Here is a 26462-nt window from a genome sequence, read left to right on the forward strand (position 1 = left end):
CTAAACATCCCCCCACTAATCCTCCATACAAACAGAATAGAATAAAGAATACCGACTTAATATAGTAAAATATTTGCCTTATATAATATTCATAACAAAATCTAAAAATGGTAATGAAAATAAAATCTAAATAACGCGTATCAACATTAATTTCCATAACTAAAAAACAAGGTTCCCACGTTACAAAAACACCCACCATTATCACTAACAACTTTTCTCTTAAAAAAAAAAAAACCAAAAACATATATACCTATCTCCATCTCTACATATATCTCTCTGTCTCTAATTTAAAAACCAAAAAACAAAAAATGTCTGAAAATGCAGAAGAATCAGGAGGTGGAGGAGAAGAGTACTTATTCAAGATAGTTGTGATTGGAGATTCAGCAGTGGGTAAATCAAATTTACTGTCACGTTTCGCACGAGACGAATTCGACCTGCATTCAAAGGCAACAATTGGTGTAGAGTTCCAAACTCAAACGGTTGAAATTGATGGTAAAGAAGTGAAAGCACAAGTATGGGATACTGCTGGTCAAGAACGTTTTCGTGCAGTAACTTCTGCTTATTACCGTGGTGCTGTTGGTGCTCTCATTGTTTATGACATTAGTAGACGTACTACTTTTGATAGTATTAAAAGATGGCTTGGTGAACTTAACAGTAAGTTTTTCTCCCTTTTTTACCTTTTCTTGTTTTCTTTTGTTTTTGTTATATTGATAAATCATTTTGTATTTGTTTGATTTACTAGATTTGTTTGGTAGTAGATTAGCAAATGTGGTAGGTCTGTCTCTTGCAAACTACTAATTACTAATTCGCTGTTCAAAAAAGAAATAAATTATTTTTTTCCCGAGGTTTGGTCCATTTTGATAATTATATGCAGGATTTTGCTAACCAGTGTCCCGGGCATAATTATATAGTATTAAACTTTGGTCTCATTATACTAAAGATATATTTTGTTATCATCGTTTTCAACATGATAGGCCATCTTATAAGAAAGAAAATGGATTGTGTCCATTTTCTAAATTCAGATACTATATCATGTACCCAAAACTTTTTTCCCGGCATCATTTTTACTCTATATTAGTGAGTTTCAAAACTTATCATAAAAATTTACATACTGATTTACATTATTTTAATAAAAAAATCTGTGTGCAATGTGAATGGAGATCTGGAACATGTTACTACTTCATTGAAAATAGTATAACTTAGTGGTTTAGATCCATTTTATATGGGAAATGTAGTGTATGAAATTGAAAAACTTTGATTCGAACCAATGGAGCTATATATGTTGGGCCTCAAACGGTGGCATGGGCTGGGTTCGGGTTTTCATAAAATCAATCTTTCAAATAGTAACATGTTTGAACTTTGAAGTATGTCATGGAATTAGAACATTGATTATTATTGTTTAATCTTTCCTATCTTGTAAACACAACATTTATTTAGTTCGGTTTGTTTGAGGTGGGAATTAAATTACATTCAAGACTGACAAGGAAGACCATAAACTTTTGTTGTTGGGTCCATATCCACCTTGAGTGGTACTGTAGTAGTAAAGCCATTTCATAAAGTTTGATTTTGAGTCAAACAGTAAGTTCATATGCAAAAATTAATTGGTTTTCCATTGACTTTCCTGGCTATGTTTGACCAAAATCTTTTTTTTTTTCCGGTAAAAGTCCGTCACCCCTGGTTAGACTTTTATATAAAAAAGACAGAGTGCTAAATCGACTAATACAACCACACACCTAGTGCATAATCCAAGTAAACAGAGTGCTAAATCGACTTTCCTGGCTATGTTTGACCAAAATCTTTTTTTTTTTTTCCAGTAAAAGTCCGTCATCCCTGGTTAGAATTTTATATAAAAAAGAAAGAGTGCTAAATCGACTAATACAACCACACACCTAGTGCATAATCCAAGTAAACAGGGGTACAACCCACCCCTTGGACAACAAAAACTTGAAAAGAAATTACAAGCTAATTAATTAAAGAAAATGGGAGATCCCAAGCTGTAAGGAACCGCTCCACTCTTCTGGTCTTCTTGAACCGACAAGTCAATAGCTTCATCCTAACCATGTTGATGATACTTCCAATAATTTCTTGCTTGCAGCTCTTCTTCTTGGAAAACAACCTCCGATTACGCTCTTGCCAAATATAATAAATACTAGCTGATAGAAGAAGCTTAGCTGTAACACTCTTTACTGATTTCGACTTTGTTTGACCAAAATCTTTCAAATATTCTGCAGTCTCTTTTACTTCAGTATTGCTTTAAAGTTTAAACCAATTTCAGTATACAGAACCGTGCTTCGTTCATTATATATTAACAAATTTGCTTTGAATGCATTATAAGAAACAGCAGCTTGATATAACACATTCTATGTTACCTTTGGGCATTAATTTGCATAACTTTGAGTTTCGTTTAGTTATACTATAAGGGTAGTTTGAATAACGGGTGATATAGACCAAGGCCCTTGGCATTCTGAGGGCCGAGTACATAAGCCTTTATATGCACATTTCCTTCATTTTTTTGGTTTTCTACAGAAACTTGTTGTGTTAGTCAAACCATCTGATATTCGAGCTGCAATAAGTCACCTCAGGCAGTTAATAAAATTTAGCATTTTTTTTTCTTTTGCGGTGTGTATTTGGTTTGATAAACTATACATATAACCTTGCATGATAAACTCAGTAATATAGTCAATTGTTAGCATTTTAGAAGCTATGGTTTAGAAATCTGAAGCATTCATCCACATTCAAAGATGAAGATTATTTATGTGAAATTAATTGCTGGAAAAATTAGGTTTCAAGTTCCAACTGCCGCATTAAGCATATTTATATCTTTGCAATTTTGCGTCACGTTTTGTTGGATTATTTAAGAACTGGTCCATATGTGATCATAGAGAATTAAACTAAGAGCTAATCAGTCTAGTTGGTTGAAAGTGACCAAAGTATATCTAAATGTCTACAATCATTTTAATAGGTTTTTTTGCAACATATGTGGGGGTCAACCCAACCTGACCCAACCCAACCCGTTTTTTATTTGTGTTTAAAAGAAACCCTTTTGTTAATTTATGTTTGCAGCCCACTGCGATACTGCAATGGCAACAATGTTGGTAGGGAACAAGAGTGATTTGGAGAACATAAGGGATGTAAGCGTTGAAGAGGGTAAAAGTCTTGCAGAGGAAGAAGGGCTTTTCTTCATAGAAACGTCGGCACTTGATTCAACAAATGTTACAACAGCTTTTGAGATCGTCATTCGGGCTATTTATGACAATATGAAAAAGAAAGTCCTAAACTCGGATTCCTACAAGTCTGAAGTGGATTCAAATCGTGTAAGCCTAATTAAAGATGGTAACACAAAACAAAGCTATTGTTGTTCCAGATAACTTTTTTTTTTTATATATACTTTGGATCATCAGTACTACTCTCCTTCAAACACACTGGGTCTGGTTTATTACTGCTAGGCCCTAGCTTGTTAAATAATCATTCTCGGATGCTTTTTGGTCATCTTGTTTGATTACCTTAATTATTTGAAACTCTATATTTCAGTTTCCTTAAGTATCTGGAACCTTTTTGTGAATTTGATATTTCATCAAGATCTTCGCCTTATATACATCATGGTATCAATAATGTTACAGGTATATGCTAGGCTTATAGCACATCGTGGATCTGGGACGGCGTTATCTACAACTTGGAACATGTTAATATATAACTTTTGCTGAAAATGAAATTAATCAAATGGGTCAAAAGTTAGACCAAGGTCTATTTCGATGCTTAATACATCATCAATCTGATTTACAAAAATTACATAAATAGTAGTGGTATAATTCTTGATTACATCTAATAACTTATTTGGTTAAAAGAATTTTATACAAGTGCTTAAGAAAGTGTTGCCATATCAACCATACATGGTCATTCTAGCCTACATTGAATAATTACACTAAATCCATTTTGACCCGTCATTTAACCTGAGACCTTTAAGGCAAAAAAAAGCTCTCACCTTTCTTTAAATCACTAGACCAAAAGCTCATTAGCAATTTTAGACCCATTATCTAAACTGAACAGGCTGCCCTTCCAAAATCATTACAAACGATACATGAGTTTCATAGTAGATTCCTACCACTCTAAACCTAGCAAGGCACACATGATCGATGTTTGGTTATTTTATGCCAAGATGACATAAAGTCATGGCTTCGTATGCCATGCTCAAATGTCCAGCCTTGATCATTAGTTTATATATACTAGCAAAGTAGCAAGGGACAAGGGTACATTAATGTCAAATAAATTAAAGATTTATGGGCATTGGTTTTGACCATAATTGTATTCATTGAGATGTTCATTTAACACCAAGGGCACATTGCACATGGAAAGTGACAGACTTAATTAGATGTTACACTTGCACTTATTTTATTCGGTAACCCTGTGATCGATGGAGTGGTAAAAAAAAGTAACATAAGCTTCTTTATTGAAGCTGTACCAATTTTTATTTTTGGAGGGTTTTGCTAACTATTTGACATAAGTAGAAGTTGATCTTTGGTCATTTACAATCACATATGGAAATTTCGGTTCATAAAGTTGATTGTAAGGAATGTGACTAATGTACTAGTTAATTAATCAGGGTTGAACGGTAGGTTAACATTTAAAAGACACACACAATAATATGATAAGAAATTAAGAATACATGTTACATGGATCATTTAGTTCCTTTATTTGCCTTGTAACTTGAAACATAAGTACTATTCATGTGACATATGATACTCCCCTGATTTAACTTAAACTTTATTAAGAAGGACAACTACATATAATACATATGTCAAACATATTTGCAAGTGTTTATAATGCAACTATAACCTACAATTTAGACTTTGATGGGTCATCATACATACGATAGAAAACCAAATGATGGTCTAATGGAAGGAAAATTGTTTCCGCACAAGAAGTTTCAGGTTCGAGTCTATCCTAGACATCTTTGCGAGTAATTATCGAATAATTCAAAGTTTCAGATCTACCAAAAAAAAAAAGAAAAAAAAAAGAGAGAAATATAGAAGAAGGTGTGAGTAGCACGCTGCCAAGCTTAGTCTAGGAAGGATATAATTTGAGCATCGATCCATCCATCTTTGTGTATAACCTTTGTTAGACATGTGGTACAAATATTGGTTAGGTGTGGCCTTCTTTATGATTGTAGGCATTGGATTCTTATTAGGACATTTTTGGTTGGTGGTATATCAAATCCATCTTTCTAATTTGAGATAAAGCAAGTCTTGCTACTAAAAAGGTTAATCACATCCTTAATAATATGATTAACAAACATGCATAAATTTTGTTTGTAATTTAAACATAAAGTTGTAACAAATTACAAATGTAATTAAATTGGTCATTGTTGTTCTGTCATTACTTGTTCTGTTATTTTTACTAATTCTTGTTGTATCACATTGGCTCCATCTTATAAGCTTATTCACTTGCTAGACTAGATAGATAATCTAACAAGCCTATTCATATATCAGTGCTGCTTGACCACATACTTGTGATAATTCAAATTTTAGTATAACAATACAAAATCATGTCAAAGACCTGCTTTCAAGTTTCACATATAATTTGAATTTTAACATATACTACAAACTAATGTATTGTTAAGTTAACCCACACATACACGCTTATAATGTGTGTTCAATAAATTGGCCACTGAGATGGGTGAGGTACGTACGTATTGGGACCCCAGTAGTCCTTGAATCCTTTGACCATATTATCATCAAAATATGATCTTGGGACTTTTAAAAAACACTACTAGAAACATGGTATAAATGTACGTATAAACAATCATGAACCTTTAGGTAATTAAATTCATGCCACCATCGCTATCGTCATCGTCGCCCCCGCCAACACCAGACCGTCGCATCGCACGGGTATGCCTCTAGTTTATAACAAAACCACCAAAATAAAGTCTAGAACATATATTTTAGTTATTTATACTAGTAAAACACTTTGTTAAGCAATCGGGTTTGATTTTAAGTGATTTTACTTTAGAAAGTCAATTACTTTGTTTGACAAGAGACTTTTAGCTAACGTAAAACTTGTATAGTAGTTGTATGTAGGATTAAAAGAAAAGTCTCAATTCTAGCTCCTACTCTAGTATCACAACTCCTGCCTAAACTACTTTTGACAAACAAAGATGTTTAGAATTTACGGTTTGTTCACTATGATATTTACAATTGTTTGGTTGATAGATCACTTCAAATATTGTTAATTCAGATAATCAGATCCTCCAATTTTGAAAGTCATAATTAACATTGTATCATTTTGCTACTAACTTTTTTCAATGTTTCCTTAACTAATGGCGACTCATTCTTCTTTTTCTAATCATGCATGTCTAACCCATCATGTACATACAAACATAAACTAATCATACTTCCATAGTTCCATCCTCGTTTAAGTCAACTAATATTGTTAGATCTTAAAATAATATATACTAATATGAATATATACAATAATCATTCTTATACACATAACAATGATTCATTTTAGTCCTAATATTAATGATAGCGTGTGTTGGTAATGGCCAAAGAGTGACACATTTTCATACTCGTATATTTTAATCACATTTGTATCTATACAAGTGTATCCCATATATGTTATTTAGATTCACGACCTCTTACTTAATTATACTTGTATATTTTGTTTTTAAAACTGCGACTTTTGAATCACATTCAACTCACCATACAATGATGAGTATCCACAAGTGTAAACTACATTGTCTTAGACGGTTCTGCACTATCACAAAGTAACCCTCTTAGAAAAAATCCCACATGTATGTCAACTCTAAGGTTCGAATCCACGACTTGTAAGTTATAAAACTGCAAGTGCATCTGTTTGACCTCTAACTAACTTATATAGTTGTATCTTGAATAGTTGAATGCAAATAGGTCAAAGACCATTTATCATAAAACACATGATAATATAATCAATGTTACACTTAAATATAAAATGTAGTTCATGGTAATCTCATAAACTCAAACCGAGTGAATGGATAGACAATAATATAACCCAATAATGTTTGATTGTTACATTCATCTTATAATTAATTTGAGATCAAAGCCCCAACAATAAGCACAAAAAATACATACATAATTGATCTATTTCTGTAACCCTCATTAGTGTTGTTAGGGCTTGGACTTGGGGCAATAACAGGACTTCCAACACTTGTACCTGTAGTAGTGTTTGTAGCTGTTGTTGTATCATTACTACTACTCTTTGCTTTCTCTACCATTTTCAGTTGCAGCTTTCCCATTGCCTTCAAATTTGCTGGCTGAAACTCATGTTTTGCCGGCATTCCTTCCATTACTTCACTCCCCACTTGCCATACATGATTCACCTATCACAAAAGAAAAGGACTTCTTTAGGATTATATACTATTCAGTGACGAAGCCAAGATTTTTAGGTCTCGGGTAGCCGGACATTTCACAAGATAATAACAAGGGTATAAAGTAAATAAATAAGTAACTTTAAATTGAGTTAGGTTGAGCATATGTGTATGTTTTCTAGAATGACCAATTAGCTTTGAAATACACTAATAAATAAAAGCAATACTATAAGGTTTTATAAATATTGTGGGGTCGTCATGGCCACCATTAACAACCATGTAGCTCCGACACTGATAATAATTTCATATATATTTTATCTACATTTATAATACATATATACAAAAGCACTTGTCAATGATCTAGCCCATTTGGCGAGACACCTAGGTTTTACCTATGAGGTGAGGGTTCGATCCTCATTAAACCCATTTGACGGGAGCCTTGTGGGGTTTTCCCTGGTGTGCCTAAATATCTCGGGGTTCAGTTAAGACAACTGGTTATCCTGGTCTGAGTTGACCCTCACTTTTGGATAACAGGGCACTTTATATTCCACAGTTAAAAATTAAAAAATAAAAGCACATAAAAAGTGGATAAATAATACAATAAACCAAAACTTTTTAAGTAACTACGAATGTATGTAGTGGTTTTATCACCTGAGTCATTTCCTTTGGCAACTTCAAAGTGGCGTAGATCTTCATGGACCCACCGCTATACTCTGCTTTCAAATCCGTCACATCAAACGCAATCTTACCTTCAACAATATCAGAATACGAACTAATGTTATAAGTCTTGACATTCATCGACCCATTTGAGTTTTTAAAAGCAATCAAGGCTTGTGAACCAGCCATGCCATGTTGTGTTGGGTTAATAGCCCAAGCGATCCATCCGTTGGGCTTAGCAGGAGGCGCGACAAATGCGATAACAAGAGTCGATGTTTTTGTGTCGTGAGTCCAATGGAGAGATGAGTCAAGTGTTGGGAGATTTGTGCAGTTTGTGTAGAGATTGTTTGCAAGTTTTTGTGAAGAACAGTTGAGAGAATGTGAAGGTGTGGTTATGAAAATGAGGGATAGTAGGAGGGTAAAGAGTGTTGATTGGTGAAAGTGAAATGCCATGGCTATGGAGAGAGTTGGTTTTTTTTTGGGGGGTGTGGGAAATAAGTTTTTGACGAAGAAAGGGTACATAAATAGCTTTTTGAATCTTAGAATTGGAAAAGGTTGTTTTGATGTGTCATGGCAAATCATGGCTTTACTTAACTTTATAACTGTTTAATTAATAACGAAAGTAATTGATGTAGTAAAACTTTGGTATTTGCTACTAGTCCCCTATTTCCAAAGAAAGAAAGAAAGGAGGAAAGGGGAGAATATTCTACAAGTTGGCCAACATGACTAATTATGTTAGCCAAATCTTGACCCTTAAATTAAAATTAAAGTTGAAGATTCGAAGTCTATTTTTTAATCTTGACTCTTGATTTCAATCCAATGGTTAAGATGTTTCCAACTTGATCAATCAAGTTGAAAACAACTTAAGGGAATTTCTTCCCGTCTATAATACCTTATAAAATAAACTCAACTCCTCTTAATTAAAATTTTGAAATATTTAAATTATTCTTGCAAATTCAACATTCTTCTCATTTATCAATTGAATGTACCCAAATTACCTCTAATAATTCCAACCTACACAAATCTACGGTTAAACTCTAATCTAATTTATCTACATCAATATTATATAATATACGACAAATCTCATTTTGTTGAATTTTTAAGTTTTAATATTCCACAAATTCATTAAAACCAAATTACATCAATAACTTAAATCACTTGTCGCCGCCACCATTACCACCAATCGTCGCCGCCAATACCGTTTCCATCGCCACCATCGACGCTACCGTCGCACGCCAACATTCGTTACTGCCAACGTCGCCTTCATTACATCGCCACCACCACTGTCACCTCCACCACCGCACGCCACTACCACCCGTCACCGCCGCATCACGCGGGTACCCTTCTAGTATCCTAAAACGGGTGGGGATTCCTTAAGTTACCCCAACATAAAGGGTAAAGTTGAGAGATTTTTGACCATTGGATTAAAATCAAAGGTCAAGTATCATTGATCAATTTTGAATCTTAACCCTTTATTTAAATCCAACGGTCAATATCGCTAACTTTACCTCTCAAGTTAAGGATAACTTGAAAGGATCTTTATTACCCTCCTAAAATATGTTACTTTGTGGAGAATTATCACAATTGATCATGTTTAATTGAGTAATGATTTCGTACTCTATTTATTTTATGTCCGTATACCATTTTCCCTTTTAAAGATAAGATCAAAGTTCAATCGTTGATAATTATGGATTTTTTTAGTAATATATATTGAGGTAATTTCTTTGATAATAATGAATTTATTTAGTAATAATTGCAAGGGGTTGTACCACCTGTCATCGCCGCTGCCACCATCTCATCCGCCGTTATAATTATTGTCGCCACAATAAGCATATGACACAATTACACTAGAACCTAATATTAACGAAAATTAAAGCTTAACATTTGAAATACACGGAAAATAAGTGATAAATTACAATATCTCTGATTTATACCAACGTTGACATTGACCACCAAAGTTAGCTATTACAGGAAATCATGATATTGCATATATTATTTGTCCACATTACACGGATATAATGTTATTTTTATTGTATCCGTATATTTATTAATCCTATAGATTTAATTAATGTATATTTCTAAGCATATGTACCCTTTATTTAAATAACTCTTTCACAATTTCATTTCTTTACCACTAAATATAAACATAAAATAATGAACATTTGAGTAAAAATACAAATATTGTTTTCAGATTTTTTTTTATGTAGGTTTGGTTAATAAACAAAAAGAAATTGGTTATTAAAATTTTTACATTGATGTATTTAAATTTAAAACAGTAGTTAGTGGATGGTGACATCACCATGACATAAGGAAAACATTGTTGGCTATGCTAAATGGCTGACTTAAACGTTTCTTATGTCATGCTTAATCCTCCTTTAATATATTAGTAAGATAAGATAGTTAGATAAGATATACGATTGCAATTTATTTACATATATAAGTTCGTCACTATTATACTATTGCAAATTATTTACAAGTTAGCTAGGCTGTGTAGCCTGACAATGGTGATTAATTGGTAGTCCACTACTAGCTTTAGCCCAATGGCATCAGACAAATGTGATAAGGGCCTTCGAATATGCATACATTGGGGGTTGGATTCCCACCACGGTCCACGGGGGCTTTTTCCAATTTATTTGAGTTTCCTTCTGGAGGTATTAAGTATACGATCGCGTCGCAGTCACTGATTACAAAAGGTGGCATTGCGGTGAGTGATTATAATTGCATTTCCAAAATTATAAATAATAAAAAAAACCCCTAGGTTGCGTAGCCAAAAAGACGAGTAAGCTTGATAGTCCAAATGCCCAATATGTGTTTTATTTCTTGAAGTATTACAGATTTTGATATACTTTTGAAATCATTGTTACAAGAAAAACATGGTCATGTTATTTTCGAAATCAATTTCGTTAGTTTAGTTCTCTTAGAATGCAGCGACTATAATGGTAGTTAGAGATTTCAGTCCATTTTTAATTAGTATTATCCAAACCATATTAAAAGTATGATGTCGTGTGATAACTGATAAGGTGTTAATTTAAGTATTTTATTTTGACATGGTCTCTAAGTTTGTAGATCATTTAATTGATTCGTACACCAATAGGCATGCTCTAGTTAGCCATATATATATATATATATATATATATATATATATATATATATATATATATATATATATATATATATATATATAGTTCTGGTGATTATACGAATTATCTTACAAAACTTAGTGGAAAAATTCAACTAGAATAATATGCAAGGAAACTACAATGAAATTTGTAGCAACAAAACTAAACAGTTATTTAATGACACTTGAAAGTATTTTGTTTAAGACTAAGATATGAAGTTTAGACTATTTAACATATATAATATTTTTTGCATAGTTTGGAATCACATACACATAATACTTTGTAAAAAAAACAACCATACCGTATGATGGCTCGGCGGAGAATAGTGGCTGACGGTGGAGTGCGGAGGCTTTAGGACGGAAATCAGTGGAGGTGGGCTGCTAGTCGCCAGTGGACACTAATGGTCGCTCTGATGATAAATGAACAAACGATGAATGGGTTTTGTTTTTAGTGTTAGGAAACACACCCATCAAAAGAAAAAGGCTAAAATAAGGAATTAATTTTAATTGTTTGGGCTTGAAATGGGTTAATGGGTAGGAGTATAAAATATTTAGACCAACAAAAATGGAGTGGACCCAAATATTTAAAGAAAAATTACCAACGGGGTCCGATAAAAAGTACTCGTATTATTTTTTTCCGAAGTAAATATAAATTAATATTATATTACTCGCATAATTCGACGATGTTCATGACGGTGACGGTTTAGTGATGGAGGCGATTATTGGTAGTAGATGTGGCTTCGAGTCGTGTTGATTTAAATGATAAATAATTAACAAAATAATTTAATCATTAAAAGCATTTTAAACAAATCTTTCATGCAACTTTCAATAAAAGGGTTTATTTTTTTTCATAATATAGGCGTTGACGGTGTTGTGTTGGGGGCGATTGTTGGTGATAGAGGTGGCGTCGAGTGGTGTTGATAATTAATGAAAAAATAATTGATGTAAATGGTTAATGAAAACGAGCATGGTACCCGCGCAATGCGGCGGCGAGCCGGCGATAACGGTGGTGTGATGGCGGCGACGGATGGTGATGGTGGTGGCAACATTAATTGGTGTAGGTAAATTATTTGATTTAAAGGGAGTTAGTAGAAATATTTTATAATATAATAGACTAATAGTGTAATTTAATATTAAGGGTTGATATTGATTTAATTCGTTAAGGGTATTTTGGTCAATTTACATGTTCCATTTTTATAAACTTTTAACATGGACTTATAATTTTTATATAGTAATATAGAAATATAGATATAGATATTTTAAAAAATAAAAAATTATTAATATAATTTAATCATTAAATACATTTTATACATTCTTTAATGTAACTTTCAGTGTATAATATGTAACTTTCAGTATATAATATGGAGGAGCGAATAAATGTGAGACCCGGGCTCGCTCAAGCCCCAAATAAAAGCTCGCCCATGTATTTATAACTTATAAGTCTATCAAATAAATTACTACATTTAACATTTTTCAGACAGTAATAACGTGTATGAAAACATAATAGTTGTTTTAAGTGTTCAATTGGAAAATGACAAACAAAATCGATATAATTGTATTACCGCATAAAATTTGATATGAACAAAAAAAATATATATATATATATATATATATATATACCAATCATAACAATGAAATGGAATTGAATTAAACCAAAATAACTTTATTTTTCATTAAAGTTAATTACGTGCATTTAAACAATTATAACTTTATATGGTTCAATTTTTTTCATACATATCATATTCGACCGTTCGAAATATAGTTACTAGTTAGTTATATACTTACCTAAAACTCTAATATTTAACTTATGTCCAAAATATATTTTATAATCAATAAAATCAATAAACATAATTATCCAAATAATAAATTCCTAATTAATTCATTACCACTAACAAATTACTATATTAAACAAAAAAAGAAAACATCAGACACACACAATTGTTGACACAATCATCACAAAGTCACACACACACACAAATTCAACGACGATCTAAACCACCATCTCCGCCACTCGCCGTCGTCAAATTCCGAAAATCATGGCGAAAGGCGTGATATCAGCAGCCGATCAAGCAGAACAACTTAAACAAGATGGAAACACCTATTTCAAAAAAAACCGTTTAGGTGCTGCTATTGATGCTTACACTGAGGTCTATATCTCTAACTAATAATTTCATGCTTATAAACTGTTTGATGAAATGCTGCTTTGAAAATTTTTGTTCATTTAATTTGTTATATATACAGGCGATCACTTTGTGCCCTAATATTCCAGTTTATTGGACTAATCGTGCTTTATGCCATCTCAAACGCAAGTATGTATCTATACATATATGTATATATCTATATCTATATATAATGGCTAATAATGTTATATGTGTGTAATAGTGATTGGACAAGAGTTGAAGAGGACTGTTTGAAGGCTGTTCAGCTTGATAATAAATCTGTCAAGGTCTATTATTACTTTTTTTTTTTTGATTATTGCATACACATTTTATTATATACACATGGATTTGGAGGTCTGAAAATGACTGTGTGGGTAAACGTCTTGGGACGACCTGACAAGAATTTGGAAACCGGAATGCCGGTTAGGCTACATACGTCAGAGCTAAAGGCTCGACATTAGGAGGGTAGCATGACTATGTATTCATCTCCTTGTGGTTGAAATTGAAGTAAGATGTTTATTTGTATCTTAGTTTTGTATATGAATATATTTTAAAGCTTAGGCGTTTCCTTAGGGTCCCTCTCCGTTTTTTAACATAAAACGAATGGGGATATTCGGTGAAAGAGAGACGTTAAGATTCTATTTGAGAATGTTGTTAAGGAAGTCAAAGTTTTAGCAATGTAGGAAGTTAGATTGCTTAAAAGAATCTTCTTGCCGTAAATAGCTTGAGCTTCGAATTGTTTTTTTTAGGTAGATTTTATTTCCTGAACTTGATTATAGGCGACAGATTCTAGTTAAGAGTAAACATCTAATTTGGCAATATTGGTTGTGCAAGTTCTTACCATTATGCTTCTATAGTATGACAACTTTGATGACATATATGTGTTGTACAAGACTTGTAATATTGTTTGAGTTGTCAGTGGGTCAGAAATAGACCAGGAAGTTTGAGGATGTGGGATTATGCCTGTGAAAACCACCTACAGCTTAAAAGAAAAACACACTTTTATTGCTAAATATGCATGCAGTGTGATTGATGTGACAGTAAAAAATATGTATGTCTACCAGCTGACGAATTTTTTAGTTTGAAAAGGAACATAAAAGACGAAAGACAAGTAAACTGACTGACATGTTTTAAGGAATGGCAGGAGTACCGTGGTCTCGATTAGAGATGTGGGTGATTTGCATTAACTCTAAACAACTTGTGACTAAGATAAAGTTTAGCATATGATAGGTAGAATTATTTGTTGGCCTTAAACGGGCCACTTTTCTAGTAAGTTATGCATCAATCATGTGAGAAGATTTAAAGTCTTCGCAGGCTATCTCAAAGTTTTATTTGCTGAAGCTTGGTTTTGGTATAAGTTACGTACACTTGTTACAACTATACAACCATACTCATATGCAATAATCAAGCTAATAGAGCCATCTTCTATCTATCACACCATATGTATAATCTGGGTGACATTCATTTATTATTTCAACAACTGAGATGCTAATAATGCTTTCTCTGTCCATTATGAAGTACCAGTAATATATAACTTTGCGAAGTTGTCATAAATAACTCAATCATCATTTCAGGGAAGAAATGCGGGATAAACTAGGGATAACTCTATTATTCTAAAGTATTCAAACCTACATGTCTCTCTCCGGCTCTTTCTCAAATCAGATTTTTCCTTGACATTTCATTGAATTGTATAAGGATCTTAGAATCATGCACATAAGAGAATACAAGACCATTATACATGGGCTGAAGAGAAACCGACGTATTTTTACTAGGACTTCAAATCTAAGATATTTTGCTATACAATTTACTTTTTTTTGGCAAGAGGGCAATTTTTGCCCCAGTTAGCTGTATTATATACCCAAAAAACAATCAAAGTTCAGGCTATATGACTGGGTATCATGTCGACTATTACAGATACATGCTTCAAAGCAACAACTAGATTACCTCGTATGAGTGCTAAGCCACCCACAGAAAAAGTACAACTTACTCAAAAAGTATATGCTGGCCTACCTCCTACAATCAGATGAATGTTGTGGTTTTAGCTGTACTATAGTTGCCGATACAGCAATGAGTGAACTGTGAACCACCCTATATGTTGTGGAATTGTGGCATGACTCTCTTCCATATCTGATCTGGATCAGGGTTGCTAACAAAGTTAAACACTTGTGGAATTGTAGGGTCATTACATGCTAGGGCTTGCACTACTACAAAAGGAAAAATATGCTGAAGGAATAAAAGAATTGCAAAGGGTATGCATTTTACATTTTGTAATCTTGTACATATAACATCATTTGACTTATGTGGATAGTATTTAAATTTGTTAGATGATTTGCCTGGTAAATTTAGGCAGGGTCAGTTTGGGCACTCTAATAAATGAAAGATTTCGAGATTAATATTCTGTGTTTGTATGTGTTCGTTGAAGTATATTCCTCATGCTTTTGTATAACACATTTTAAATTTATACGCTCTTTATATGCATGCTGTCAGACCGTCATGTTTATGAGTTTTAAATTTCTCCGATTATTATGCTTAGGGATGAGCAAAAATTCCCAAATCCCGTCCCCGTCTCACTGCCGTTTCAAAACCATGATCAAGCAAGTATATAAGTGAAACAGGTGCACTTATGCTAAGTTCTTTTCTGAAGTTAATGGAGACAAATATTAATTAATGGTTATTAATGGGCTGGACAATTATGTAAGGCATATCAATCCGTAACTGAAAAATGATCAAAGTTAAACCTGATTGATCCCAAATTTGTCCAATGAGTAGCTATTGGGACTTGTAGGGATTTGGTACCAGTCTCATCCCTGTCCAGTAGCGGTTCATATGGGACCGGGATTGGTACCATGTTTTGGTGAATTTCAGGATCGGTACATGACGGTACCAGTCCCACACGGCCACATCCATCTCTAATTATGCTTCTTAATTGAGAATAGTGTGTTATATTGTATATACTGTCTGACAAGCATAATGCTGGGAATGGGTTAGAACTTGTAGTGTTTTTGTGTTGACTGAAACAAGTCAGGTTGGGTCGGGACTTGTAGATCAATTTGCAAAAATATCATTCCTCTTTCAATACTTCACATATCATCATTTGATCACGCCTGATCAAGAAAGGTCAGTTGTTATTACTTGTTGGCTGAAGTAGGTTTCTAATGTGGCTGTATAATGCATTTTAAATATAATTCCCACTTCACGCGGTTTGCCGTCACATGTATGAGTTTTTAACTTCTACAATTACACATCTTAATAGTGGAATTGTATGCTATGATTATATATGCTGTCTGACTAGCATGATGCTGGGACAAATTTATCGAAGGTGGGAAAATGAGTGTCTTGGCCTCTTGAAAGTGGGTCTAAAATAGGTAACGTGTTGTGCAATGACATAGGTCAGGTCAGGTTCTACTGTAATGCGTTTGCTTAGTATTATTGATCTTACTTCAAATTTTTTGGTGTGTCAAATACGATTAGTCTTTAATAAACACATGTAAATTCGATAATAATAAGAATAATAATAATCTAAGTTTTATATAAAATCTGTTAGGAGGTTTAACGAACACATGTCTACGACTTTTGACTTGTTCAACCTGTTTCCCTCTAAGCTAGTTTTTGTATTCTACTTATTTGATCATTACAGATGACACATAACTCAAAGTTACCCATTCACAATCACAAGTCACTAGGCCTACAAAAATTGTTTGTGATATCAATTTTTACTTCCTGAAAGACCTAATCTTAATTCCTCTGCAGGCTTTGGATCTTGGGAGAGGTGCACACCCTAATAGTTATATGGTGGAGGAGATATGGCAGGAGTTGGCAACAGCAAAATATCAGGAGTGGGAGCGTGATTCCACGAAACGATCTTGGGAATTACGAAGACTCAAGTATAAATCCTTGTACTCCTATCTTCTGATACCCATGAGACTATTTATTATTCTATATTATTTATTAAGACTTGTTATATGCCATAGAGAATCTTGTGAGACCGCTCTTGAAGAAAAATATTCGCGTGATGATGTTAGTCAAAAGACAGACGATACTGATGAAATTAGTAATTCTACATCAGAACAATTAGCAGCTCTGAAATTAGTATTTGATAAAGCTGCAGAAGCCGACACACCAACAGATGTGAGTTTTTGTTTTTTCTTTCTAAATCGAAAGGTATGTTTTCTTCTTAGACAAATGTATGTAATTTCAGGTACCCGACTATCTTTGTTGCAAAATAACACTCGATATATTTCGTGATCCTGTCATTACTCCAAGTGGTTTAACTTATGAAAGAGCTGTCATTCTTGATCATCTAGAAAAGGTATTTATTCTTTTCAAATTTTCCCTTTCTTTTCGATATGACTTTGACCTTTAAGATCTATCTTTCAAATTTAAAGTTGAAGATACCCAAAATAACCTTGATAGAAATTGGTAAAAGGCAAGATAAAAAATTGTGGGTGTGACATTTGTCCTAACACCATATCAAGTTTACCCTGTAGTTGGAGTCAAATCCGTGTCCAATGTCCATATCTTTGTTGGTCAAAGGGATAGTATTAGAGGTGGCAATTTCAACTATGTTTTATTCCCAAATAGTCGGTGTGCAGAAACAATAAAATAGCTAGTAAGGAAATGGGTTGCACTGATTAAATGTGGCTCAAATTGTATTTTTAGTGAATAAAAACCTCCTGTTGTCCGCTTTGAAAGATTGGATTTTATAACTAAAATAACATAGTCTCAATAATCATACTTCTACACTCTAATCATCAAAAAAAATATGAAAATCTGGAAAATGCCCAAAAATGTCATTTTGACCTGCACCCTTCTGCCATGTTGTGTGGTAGGTTGGGAAATTTGATCCAATTACTCGGGAAACCCTTTTCGCATCACAATTAATTCCAAACCTGGCAATTAAAGAAGCAGTAGAAGCATTTTTGGAAAAGCATGGTTGGGCATATAAGATGGATTAAAAGATCGTCAACATAGGGGAGGTGGTAAATACATGGAGTTTGCTAGGATTGTTGTTCATGCATTCGATCTGTTGTACAGTTTATCGTGGGCTTAAACCTTTATCTTTTTGGTATGATGCTAGGATTGAGGTACTTTTGGTTTTTTTGTTGTATAGTTGAGTGGCATAACTTGCCTACACAAAATTGATTGGGATACATATTATTAATTGTGAAACGCGTCATACCTTATTCCAAAACTTTTCATTCATGGTAAAAGTGCATATAAGAGGCGCTACTTTTGATACATAAAACAAGTGCATTAAGATTTTATCACGAAAAATTTGAGTTTGAAGCTTTTAGCACGACTCTTCTTTGCGTTTCCGTCTTCATAACTTATCTGTAAGTTATCATTTTGTTACACTTAGGTTTTTATTAGCAAAATTTCAACCCTGATAAGTTATTGCCAGATCGATGACTTGACTTGTACACAATTTTATAATGCTTCCGTCTGTAAATTATTTCGGTTAGTGAATGGTTTTACTTAGTCAATAGAGGATGACTTTTGCAAGAGGTTTTGCGAATTTGGAAAATTATTTTTTTTTCCGACACATGATTTTTTTTAGCAGAAAATGCCTATTCCTTCTAAGCCTTCTTTTCTAGCTATTATTTTCTTTTATGATGATAAAATTTCACAAATTTTATGTAGAAAAGTGATTTAGCATAGCTATGACTATGCTTAAGTGTTACAAGTTACAACATATATATTCTTTATCCTACTTTGGAAAATGCATATTTCTGAAATTAACAATTTTGTAAAGTTTCCGAGAGTTCTTAGCTAATAACCTCTCGTAGCATATACGTGTATCTAATGTAAAGATGCAATTAGCACATCACATGTAACATTTGATATATTGGAGATGTCAATATGTCATATACTAATGTAGAATAAAAAAGTGTAGGTACATTTAGGTATCTATCGGTATCTCTAATATGAAAGCTGTGGGGATCGATACCCGTTTACATAGATGGATAGGTCTTCACAAGTGCTTGTCGTTTTAAAATAGACGCATTGATAATTCATCATATGATAGACTAAGCATACTACACATGTTTTGTTTTTCATTCCACCATAATGACCTTTCTTAAGAAATAGCTTTAAATGACATTGTATCAACTGAAAGAAGTATAAATTCAAAAGTCTCGGCAAAGAAACATTAAAAGGGGTTCAAGTTTTAAAGTTCTTTTTCAATGGCATTAACATCTTCTAACATTACCTATGATATATGTTCTTAAGTTTAGTAGAATATAAAACTAAACTAGCTAATGACAACTATAAACACATATTCTTACATAATGATTTAAAATTTGAATAATCTTTTCATTTATTATAATAATTCAATATTAGCTAAATATAATTGTAACTGCATGATACGCAGGGAAAATAATTTATCAAAAATTTTTAAAACTAATATGTTACATGGCCAGGGTGATCACATCCGGCTTTGGTATCCGTGTATTTGGAAGGTTTACGGTGGAAGTATGTGAAGCTAGAAAACTTTATTTTTGACTCTAAAAATATTGTATTTATTTTTATAAATGCTATTCATTTTGTTTTAATATTGACATACATACGTATTATCTTATTATTATTATTATTATTATTATTATTATTATTATTATTATTATTAGATTATTTTCCCGCGTAATACGCGAGATAAATATAGTAACCTTTTGTAATAGCCTAATTAGTAATTATTACATAAAACATGTTGATATTAGACGTATATTGTATATTGTCTTAAAAAAAAATTAAAATGAATGTGGTATTATAATTAATTTAACATGTTACTTTTGTATAATTAATTTAACATGTTACTTTCAAAAGTAAATAGTAGCAAGGTTGCGGAAGTCGCTAATCGTTTCCAGGTCGGTTGACAAGCGAGTTGAGAGTACTCGGGTGTATGCGGTGAGTACTCGGGGTCAAAGTGGCCAAGTCAGGGAGTATTCGGAGTAATCGGCCTACTCGACACCCTACCCTGTAGCGAGTATTCGGAGAGTACTCAGCTCCACTCGGTGAGTTTTACAACAGTGAATAGTAGTTAAAACAAAACTAAATTATAAATTTTGAATATTTTTTCAATCCGGAACAATAATATGTTTGTATTATTTGATGCTTGGCAATATAATTTAATTATTACACATATAATTTATAGGTATAGAGTCAATGATTGTATTGTATTTTTTTATAATATTTATTGTTAACCATATACTGGTATATTATTCAACTGGATAATAATATTGTGTTAACTTAATAATAAAAATGATATAATACAAATATTTCGATTTAAAGGTTTTAACTAAAAGTTTGAACTTATCTAACGGTCTTTATTTCTCCATAAAAGAATTTAGTAATTATAAACATATTAAGCTTGTAATTAGATTATTTTTCCACGTAATACTCATGATAAACATATTAAGCTTTCATAATAATTAATAATTATAAATAAAGACATGTTGAAATATGATAATATAAATATTTTAAAAATATTTTTATATTAGAGATGGTTAATAAGATAGATATTATATATATCATGTAATAATAAAATTCTCAAAAAAACATTAATTTTTTTCTTTTATAAAAAATAAAATTATTAAATTAATTATAATAATTAACTATAAAATAGATCAACATGATATGACAATGACCAAGGCCATTAAATATTTATCTCACTTACTTTAAAATAAGTGTTTATAATAAAACTCACACCCAATTATAAAATTATAACATAATTATGAGATAACAACTTTATCGTTAAATTTTGAAAAACAATATTAGGGCTAATAATGTTTTACAAAATGGACATGCAGTAATACCGTTAATTTAATTAAGCTAGCACTATTTAGATAAATAAAAGTGAAAATGTAACACTTATTTTGAAATGGATAGAGTGATATATTTTTTAAATTAAAAATAATAATAATATGTTTGTGTTAGTAATGTCCATTCATTAAAATTTAGTATTTATCTAATAGTATCATATAAAGCATTTTGCCCATTTTTTTAAATTTATTAGTTATATTATATTACTTATAGTCAAGTTATTAACATGAAGATTTCAAAACTTTGAGTTTACGATCCGAAATCACAATGCTATTTGCCGTCATTCACTATGTTTACAAGTTCAGATTTTGATACGATTCTAAAAATTTAAGGTAAATTCAGAACTCTAACTAAACATATGTTGTATTTATCATTATTGTTTATTATAATTTAGCTTCGATCATCGATTTACTTTAACCACAGTTTATTTCATGCTCACGAATCATGAATGAGACATATTCAAAAAAATTTATGATACAATATATATAGCTACCGTACATCATACGAGTATTAGGACTAGTATATATATAACAACAAAAAATAGAGAGAAGAAGAAAATTAAAAGAAGTCATCTTTTTTTAGGATATATCTTCATAAATCAATATTGAATAAATTTTTAAGATTTGCTAAATATTATATTACGTTCCTATTTTAATTATAATCTAACTTGCCATAAAATCTTAATAATAATATGATGGAAACAATATGTAAAGTTATATGTATTAGTCATAATTCAATAGTGTACGTGCATGATGCATCTTTGTCTCAAACAACTATTTACATATTACTATTCGAAAAAACTATTTCCAAGTTTATATGTATTTAATATAATATATTTTATATTTAATTAAATACATATTGTTATTCTTGACCAACTATATAAATTAAAAGGACTAATGTTGTGTTAACTTAATAATCAATTTGGTAATAATATAATTATTTTGATTTAAGAGTTTTGATTAAAAGTTTGAGCTCATCTAACGGTCTTTATTTCTTCATAAAAGAACTTAGTACCTTGTTATATATATATATATATATATATATATATATATATATATATATATTGGTAGATTATTATTATTATTATTATTATTATTATTATTATTATTATTATTATGAATTTTCAAGTATATGATTTATTATTATGATCTTTTTTTTTAAAAAGAAGATATTACTTCATGCTAGGACTTTGTGTTTGTATAAGTTTTCTTGAATTTATTTTATAAGGATATATTGAAGGATTTTAAATTAATACTTGATAAATTAATAAACTCGTTAGATTAATAAAATTTCTCTCCATTAACATTATTAAATTATAAAGACTTCACTGTAAATAGATATTTCTAATAACATATACCATTTATCTTTTCTTAACAAAGTAAATTAAATAGTCATCATTTTCATTTTTGTTTTTAGTTAATTATTTTATATACAACGGATCTAGAAAGAAAAAACAAATTCGGGAAAAACGTGGCAACACACGGGCTTCTCAACAAATCTTGTACATTTAGATATCAAACCTCATTTAAAAAGGTTCTAATCTAGAGACTTTGGGCATGCGCGATAACGTAAACTAATTTGCCATGCTAACATGTCAATTTTAGGATGATCTTGACACATGAGATATTTGAAACCATCCAATAACATTTCGACATTAGAATTTGACCATTATATATTAATATTTAACACAACTAAAATATTCTTACACCACCATCATACTGCCTTACTTTATTTACCACATTAGTTGAATATGATGAAAACTTGCTAATCAACTTCCACCACAATAATAATCCACCACCTAACTAAGGATTAAAGAGAATAAATAATGTCAAAAGTTGTTAAAAGAGGTTACATGGTAGTGACATGACAAAAAGGCTAAATGTGGGTACTAACTGTTTTCCCAATAAAGACTTTCACACAAACAATAGGTGTCATTTTGGATGGTTAAATGGTCCACAATATTATGTTACATCTATCACAAGAGACACATTGTCCCATTGATTATGGGCACATTCTTCTTATTTTGCCTCTCTACCTTTATAATGTCAATAATTATGGACTACCATCTTTTTTTTCTTTTTTTTCTTTTTTGGTTTCTTGTAACAATCTACACGTAATTTAGATTTTAAAAAAAAATGAGTTTTTTTTCAAATCCATTGCATAGATATCGTTTATATGCCTAGTGGACTATTAGGAATGTGATAGATGAATGCCAAAAAGTTGGGAAAAAGGTTTACAACCATCAATTCGACATGTTTTGGCTTGTATACATACATATACATGGTCCATGTCCATATACAATCCAGGCCATATAAACCAGGATAAGCTCAAAAATCATCCTCTACCAATCAAGTCCGATGCGGACCATGTTTAGATAATCTTGCAATGGGTGTATATAGCATATTAGAAGATGCGACACTTACAAAAATGCACGTCGACTTCTATAGGCCATAACCATCAAACGAGACAGAATTATACAACACGTGAACAATAATATAGTAAAGTTCTGATATGAACTTGATCGACGAATCCAAAATCCAGCGTTTAATTACATAATTATAAGTTTGCGGCGATTTTTATCAGCCACGAGTCATCTCAAGTTAAAACATTCACCATCTTAAAGACGATTGTCCACAATGTCTTTACCCCTCTATGTATCTTGTAATTTTTTTTTTTAAAAAGCAACAACTGATAAATATAAGAAATTGTATGCCCAAAATGTTATTGAGAAAGGAGTAATATTTCCCTTATACTTGTAGACTAATAGAGGAAACATGTGATTACTAGAGTGGAATACAAGTTATATGCCACAGGAACCATGTGCAAGATCAATAGACAGCAAATATGCTTTTATTTTAAGGACATCAACTCCACATTATGACTCCAAATTCTGTTGTAATATAATATGTAATAAACAGTTATCTACAGTAACTATGAAACAAAGAAAATAAATTTACAAAATTTGAGGTCAAACTTACTTAGTAACGTTGACTTTCTAGTCAAACCTTATATTTGAATGGGACTAGAACTTATGAACACTAAGATGATGAATTTACACATTCTTTGAAAACCCATGAAGCTCAGGCGGTATGGGTGCGGTTAAAAGGTCTGTTAATCCGATCAAGGATGCCGTTAGCTTTCCTTTTTGCTCGTGAGGTCCCGTTTTGGGCAAGCTGTGAAAGAGTCCCATACTTGCTTTCTTCTTCTCTCATTTCCTTCCATTTTGTTCTGTCATTGAAACATATGGCGTAGATAATCGCGATACAATTCTCTTTGTTTCGTGCACATGTCGTCTCCTTTATCAAAGCAAACAAACAAGAAACTGCTTCACAATCACCCATTTCTTCAATAGCCCTTTGGTTACTTGAAAGCATAGCAAGAATGGCTAATAACTCGTCCACTTGAACCTTGTCGCTAATTTTACTCAAAAGCACGCTTACTGCACCTTCACGCACTGCTCTGCTCTTATTTTCATGAACTATACACAAGTTAAAGATTGCAGAAGCAGCATCCTTCATAGCCAACACATTCCCTTCGTCTAAAAGATCAATAAGCGGCTTTAAAGCACCAGCTTTACCAATTAGTGACTTATTGGAATCCAATGCTGATAAGGTGAAAAGGGTTGCAGCTGCATTGCTTCTAGTTTCAATAGTCCCTAATTCTAACGCATCTAGTAACACAGGAATCGCCATAGGTGTTTCTGCAACGAGTTTCTTGTTATTATCATGGATTGATAGATTCAAAAGCGTCGTGATTAAATCCTCTTGAAGATTAGGGTCAATTTCACTAGTCTTCCCGGACAATGGGGATAACAACTGAGGTATGGCATCACTAGATTCACCAAAAAACGCGCGAAAAGAAGGGATTTTCTTAGTCAATGAACGTAACGTACTTGCAGCCTCTTTCTGTTCAGACAAACTCGAAGATGCCAACTTCCTGAGAAGCGATACAAAATGATTGTGATCAGCCTCAGTTAACCCGTCTTCATTCGAATACTGAAGTGGGGGACTAGGAAACCGAACACCACGATTCTTGCACCATTGTGTGATCATATCTCGAACCAAATGGTTTGGGGTTAAAATCGTGTGGGAAAGAACTTGTTGTGTCCTTGGGCATGTTCTGTTCCCTGCTTTTAACCATTTTTGTATTGAACATCTATCATATGTCTGCATTTTATCAACAAAAATAATTAACATTATGCAAACCCAAAATCCCTAACTCACTACACACCAAATTCAAGATTAATATATTTCTTGAAAATGATTATTTTTTCTTGAAAACGAACATTTTCTTGAAAATAAACATAAAATTAAATTATTAAAAATTCAAGAAACCCATCAAAAAGATTGAAACTTTAAGCCATGCAATTAACTATAATCCACCCTGAATCAAATCCTTCAATAAAGTTTCATAATTTACCAATGATGTCTGGTCTAGCTGGTCAGAAGCACTATCGGTTTTACCTAAGGTCTTGAGTTCGATCCTTAAGATGGCAAACCTTGGGGTTTTTGGCCCATAGTCAATATCTATTTGTCTAGGGTACGTGCAAGGCTTCACCATTATACGGTGAAGTTTCCAGATGTCGTATACCAACGGAATGTTCAAAATTTAATTTTCATAATTTCCAATAAATTTCAATATTTCAACAAAATTATAATATATATACAAACATGAACAACTATTAATGCCATAAAGATGGAGGTCTTTGTATAAGCAGTCTCTCGAACCCGAATAAAGATAACCTCCCATATTCAGAATTGGGTAATATTGTTGTTGCAAACATATTAATTAATAAACAATAAAATAAAAATAAAAAAAAAACCAAAAATTTCAACTTTAAAAAGAATGAGTAAAGAAAAATTACTTTTCCAGTAGAGATGATAACAGGGTCTCTCATGATTTCTTTAGAAAGAGGACAATAATATTCTTGAGGACACGACGTCGTTTTATCATCATCAATAATATCATGATGATGATCATTAAGATTGTTAGTCCCCTGTTTTAAATCTTGTAATGTTTTTGTAGCTTTATCAATAAGCTCTGTAAATCTAAATCCATAATCTTCATCTTCAACAATTGCTTTAACAAGTTTCTGTAACTCTTTCTTCAAGTTTTTGTCGGTGGGATCTTTTTCAAACACTCCACTTTTAGCCATATTTACACCTTTCACTGTGTGTAGTTTATTTTTGTGATGATGATGGTGGTGGTTTGGTTTTTCAAGAAAAGATTGAATAGTGAGAGTGTGGTTGTGGGTATCTTTTATCTTTTTCTCTCTTAAATTTTCATTATAATATATCTATATCTATCTCTATATATACCAATCTTCTTCTATATGTATATAGTATGTGTGTGTATATTTTATGAGACAAAGCAT

At 32.0% G+C, this 26462-nt stretch overlaps 4 protein-coding genes and 1 long non-coding RNA gene across 5 annotated transcripts; 2 read left to right on the plus strand and 3 right to left on the minus strand.

Moving 5' to 3' along the window:
* The first annotated feature begins 194 nt into the window (after positions 1–194).
* On the plus strand, positions 195–3489 carry LOC122582169 (ras-related protein RABA5b-like). Its single transcript, XM_043754526.1, has 2 exons — positions 195–654; positions 3064–3489. The coding sequence occupies exons 1-2, from the start codon at positions 309–311 to the stop codon at positions 3366–3368; spliced, it is 651 nt and encodes a 216-aa protein (XP_043610461.1). The 5' UTR covers positions 195–308; the 3' UTR covers positions 3369–3489.
* Positions 3490–6984: 3495 nt separating this feature from the next.
* Positions 6985–8649, minus strand: LOC122582420 (auxin-induced in root cultures protein 12-like). The gene is made up of 2 exons (XM_043754810.1): positions 7991–8649; positions 6985–7351 (listed from the first exon to the last, which is right to left on the minus strand). Exons 1-2 carry the CDS (start codon positions 8576–8578, stop codon positions 7058–7060), a joined length of 882 nt encoding a protein of 293 aa, XP_043610745.1. The 5' UTR covers positions 8579–8649; the 3' UTR covers positions 6985–7057.
* A 1770-nt stretch (positions 8650–10419) lies between these two features.
* On the minus strand, positions 10420–11613 carry LOC122582422. The gene is made up of 2 exons (XR_006321179.1): positions 11417–11613; positions 10420–10676 (listed from the first exon to the last, which is right to left on the minus strand). It is a non-coding gene; the product is annotated as an uncharacterized LOC122582422 (long non-coding RNA).
* A 1420-nt stretch (positions 11614–13033) lies between these two features.
* On the plus strand, positions 13034–18464 carry LOC122581792 (E3 ubiquitin-protein ligase CHIP-like). Its single transcript, XM_043754071.1, has 8 exons — positions 13034–13261; positions 13356–13423; positions 13497–13560; positions 15451–15522; positions 17024–17157; positions 17245–17401; positions 17472–17582; positions 18103–18464. The coding sequence occupies exons 1-8, from the start codon at positions 13151–13153 to the stop codon at positions 18226–18228; spliced, it is 843 nt and encodes a 280-aa protein (XP_043610006.1). The 5' UTR covers positions 13034–13150; the 3' UTR covers positions 18229–18464.
* A 5493-nt stretch (positions 18465–23957) lies between these two features.
* On the minus strand, positions 23958–26352 carry LOC122581767 (U-box domain-containing protein 9-like). Its single transcript, XM_043754041.1, has 2 exons — positions 25953–26352; positions 23958–25254 (listed from the first exon to the last, which is right to left on the minus strand). Exons 1-2 carry the CDS (start codon positions 26241–26243, stop codon positions 24169–24171), a joined length of 1377 nt encoding a protein of 458 aa, XP_043609976.1. The 5' UTR covers positions 26244–26352; the 3' UTR covers positions 23958–24168.
* Positions 26353–26462: the final 110 nt, after the last annotated feature.

The sequence above is a fragment of the Erigeron canadensis genome, chromosome 9 (genome assembly GCF_010389155.1).
Source record: "Erigeron canadensis isolate Cc75 chromosome 9, C_canadensis_v1, whole genome shotgun sequence".
Lineage (NCBI taxonomy): Eukaryota > Viridiplantae > Streptophyta > Magnoliopsida > Asterales > Asteraceae > Erigeron > Erigeron canadensis.

What these genes read in the sequence shown, in the direction of transcription:
- LOC122581767 (XM_043754041.1), bottom strand. Translation starts at nt 26,243, where the DNA reads ATGGCTAAAAGTGGAGTGTTTGAAAAAGATCCCACCGACAAAAACTTG. An exon ending in TTATCATCTCTACTGGAAAA is followed by an intron (nt 25,255 to 25,952) that starts GTAATTTTTCTT and finishes GATAAAATGCAG; the next exon opens with ACATATGATAGATGTTCAAT.
- LOC122582420 (XM_043754810.1), bottom strand. Translation starts at nt 8,578, where the DNA reads ATGATTTGCCATGACACATCAAAACAACCTTTTCCAATTCTAAGATTC. An exon ending in TGCCAAAGGAAATGACTCAG is followed by an intron (nt 7,352 to 7,990) that starts GTGATAAAACCA and finishes CTTTTGTGATAG; the next exon opens with GTGAATCATGTATGGCAAGT.
- LOC122582169 (XM_043754526.1), top strand. Translation starts at nt 309, where the DNA reads ATGTCTGAAAATGCAGAAGAATCAGGAGGTGGAGGAGAAGAGTACTTA. An exon ending in ATGGCTTGGTGAACTTAACA is followed by an intron (nt 655 to 3,063) that starts GTAAGTTTTTCT and finishes TTATGTTTGCAG; the next exon opens with CCCACTGCGATACTGCAATG.
- LOC122581792 (XM_043754071.1), top strand. Translation starts at nt 13,151, where the DNA reads ATGGCGAAAGGCGTGATATCAGCAGCCGATCAAGCAGAACAACTTAAA. An exon ending in TTATGCCATCTCAAACGCAA is followed by an intron (nt 13,424 to 13,496) that starts GTATGTATCTAT and finishes TGTGTGTAATAG; the next exon opens with TGATTGGACAAGAGTTGAAG. An exon ending in AAGCCGACACACCAACAGAT is followed by an intron (nt 17,402 to 17,471) that starts GTGAGTTTTTGT and finishes ATGTAATTTCAG; the next exon opens with GTACCCGACTATCTTTGTTG.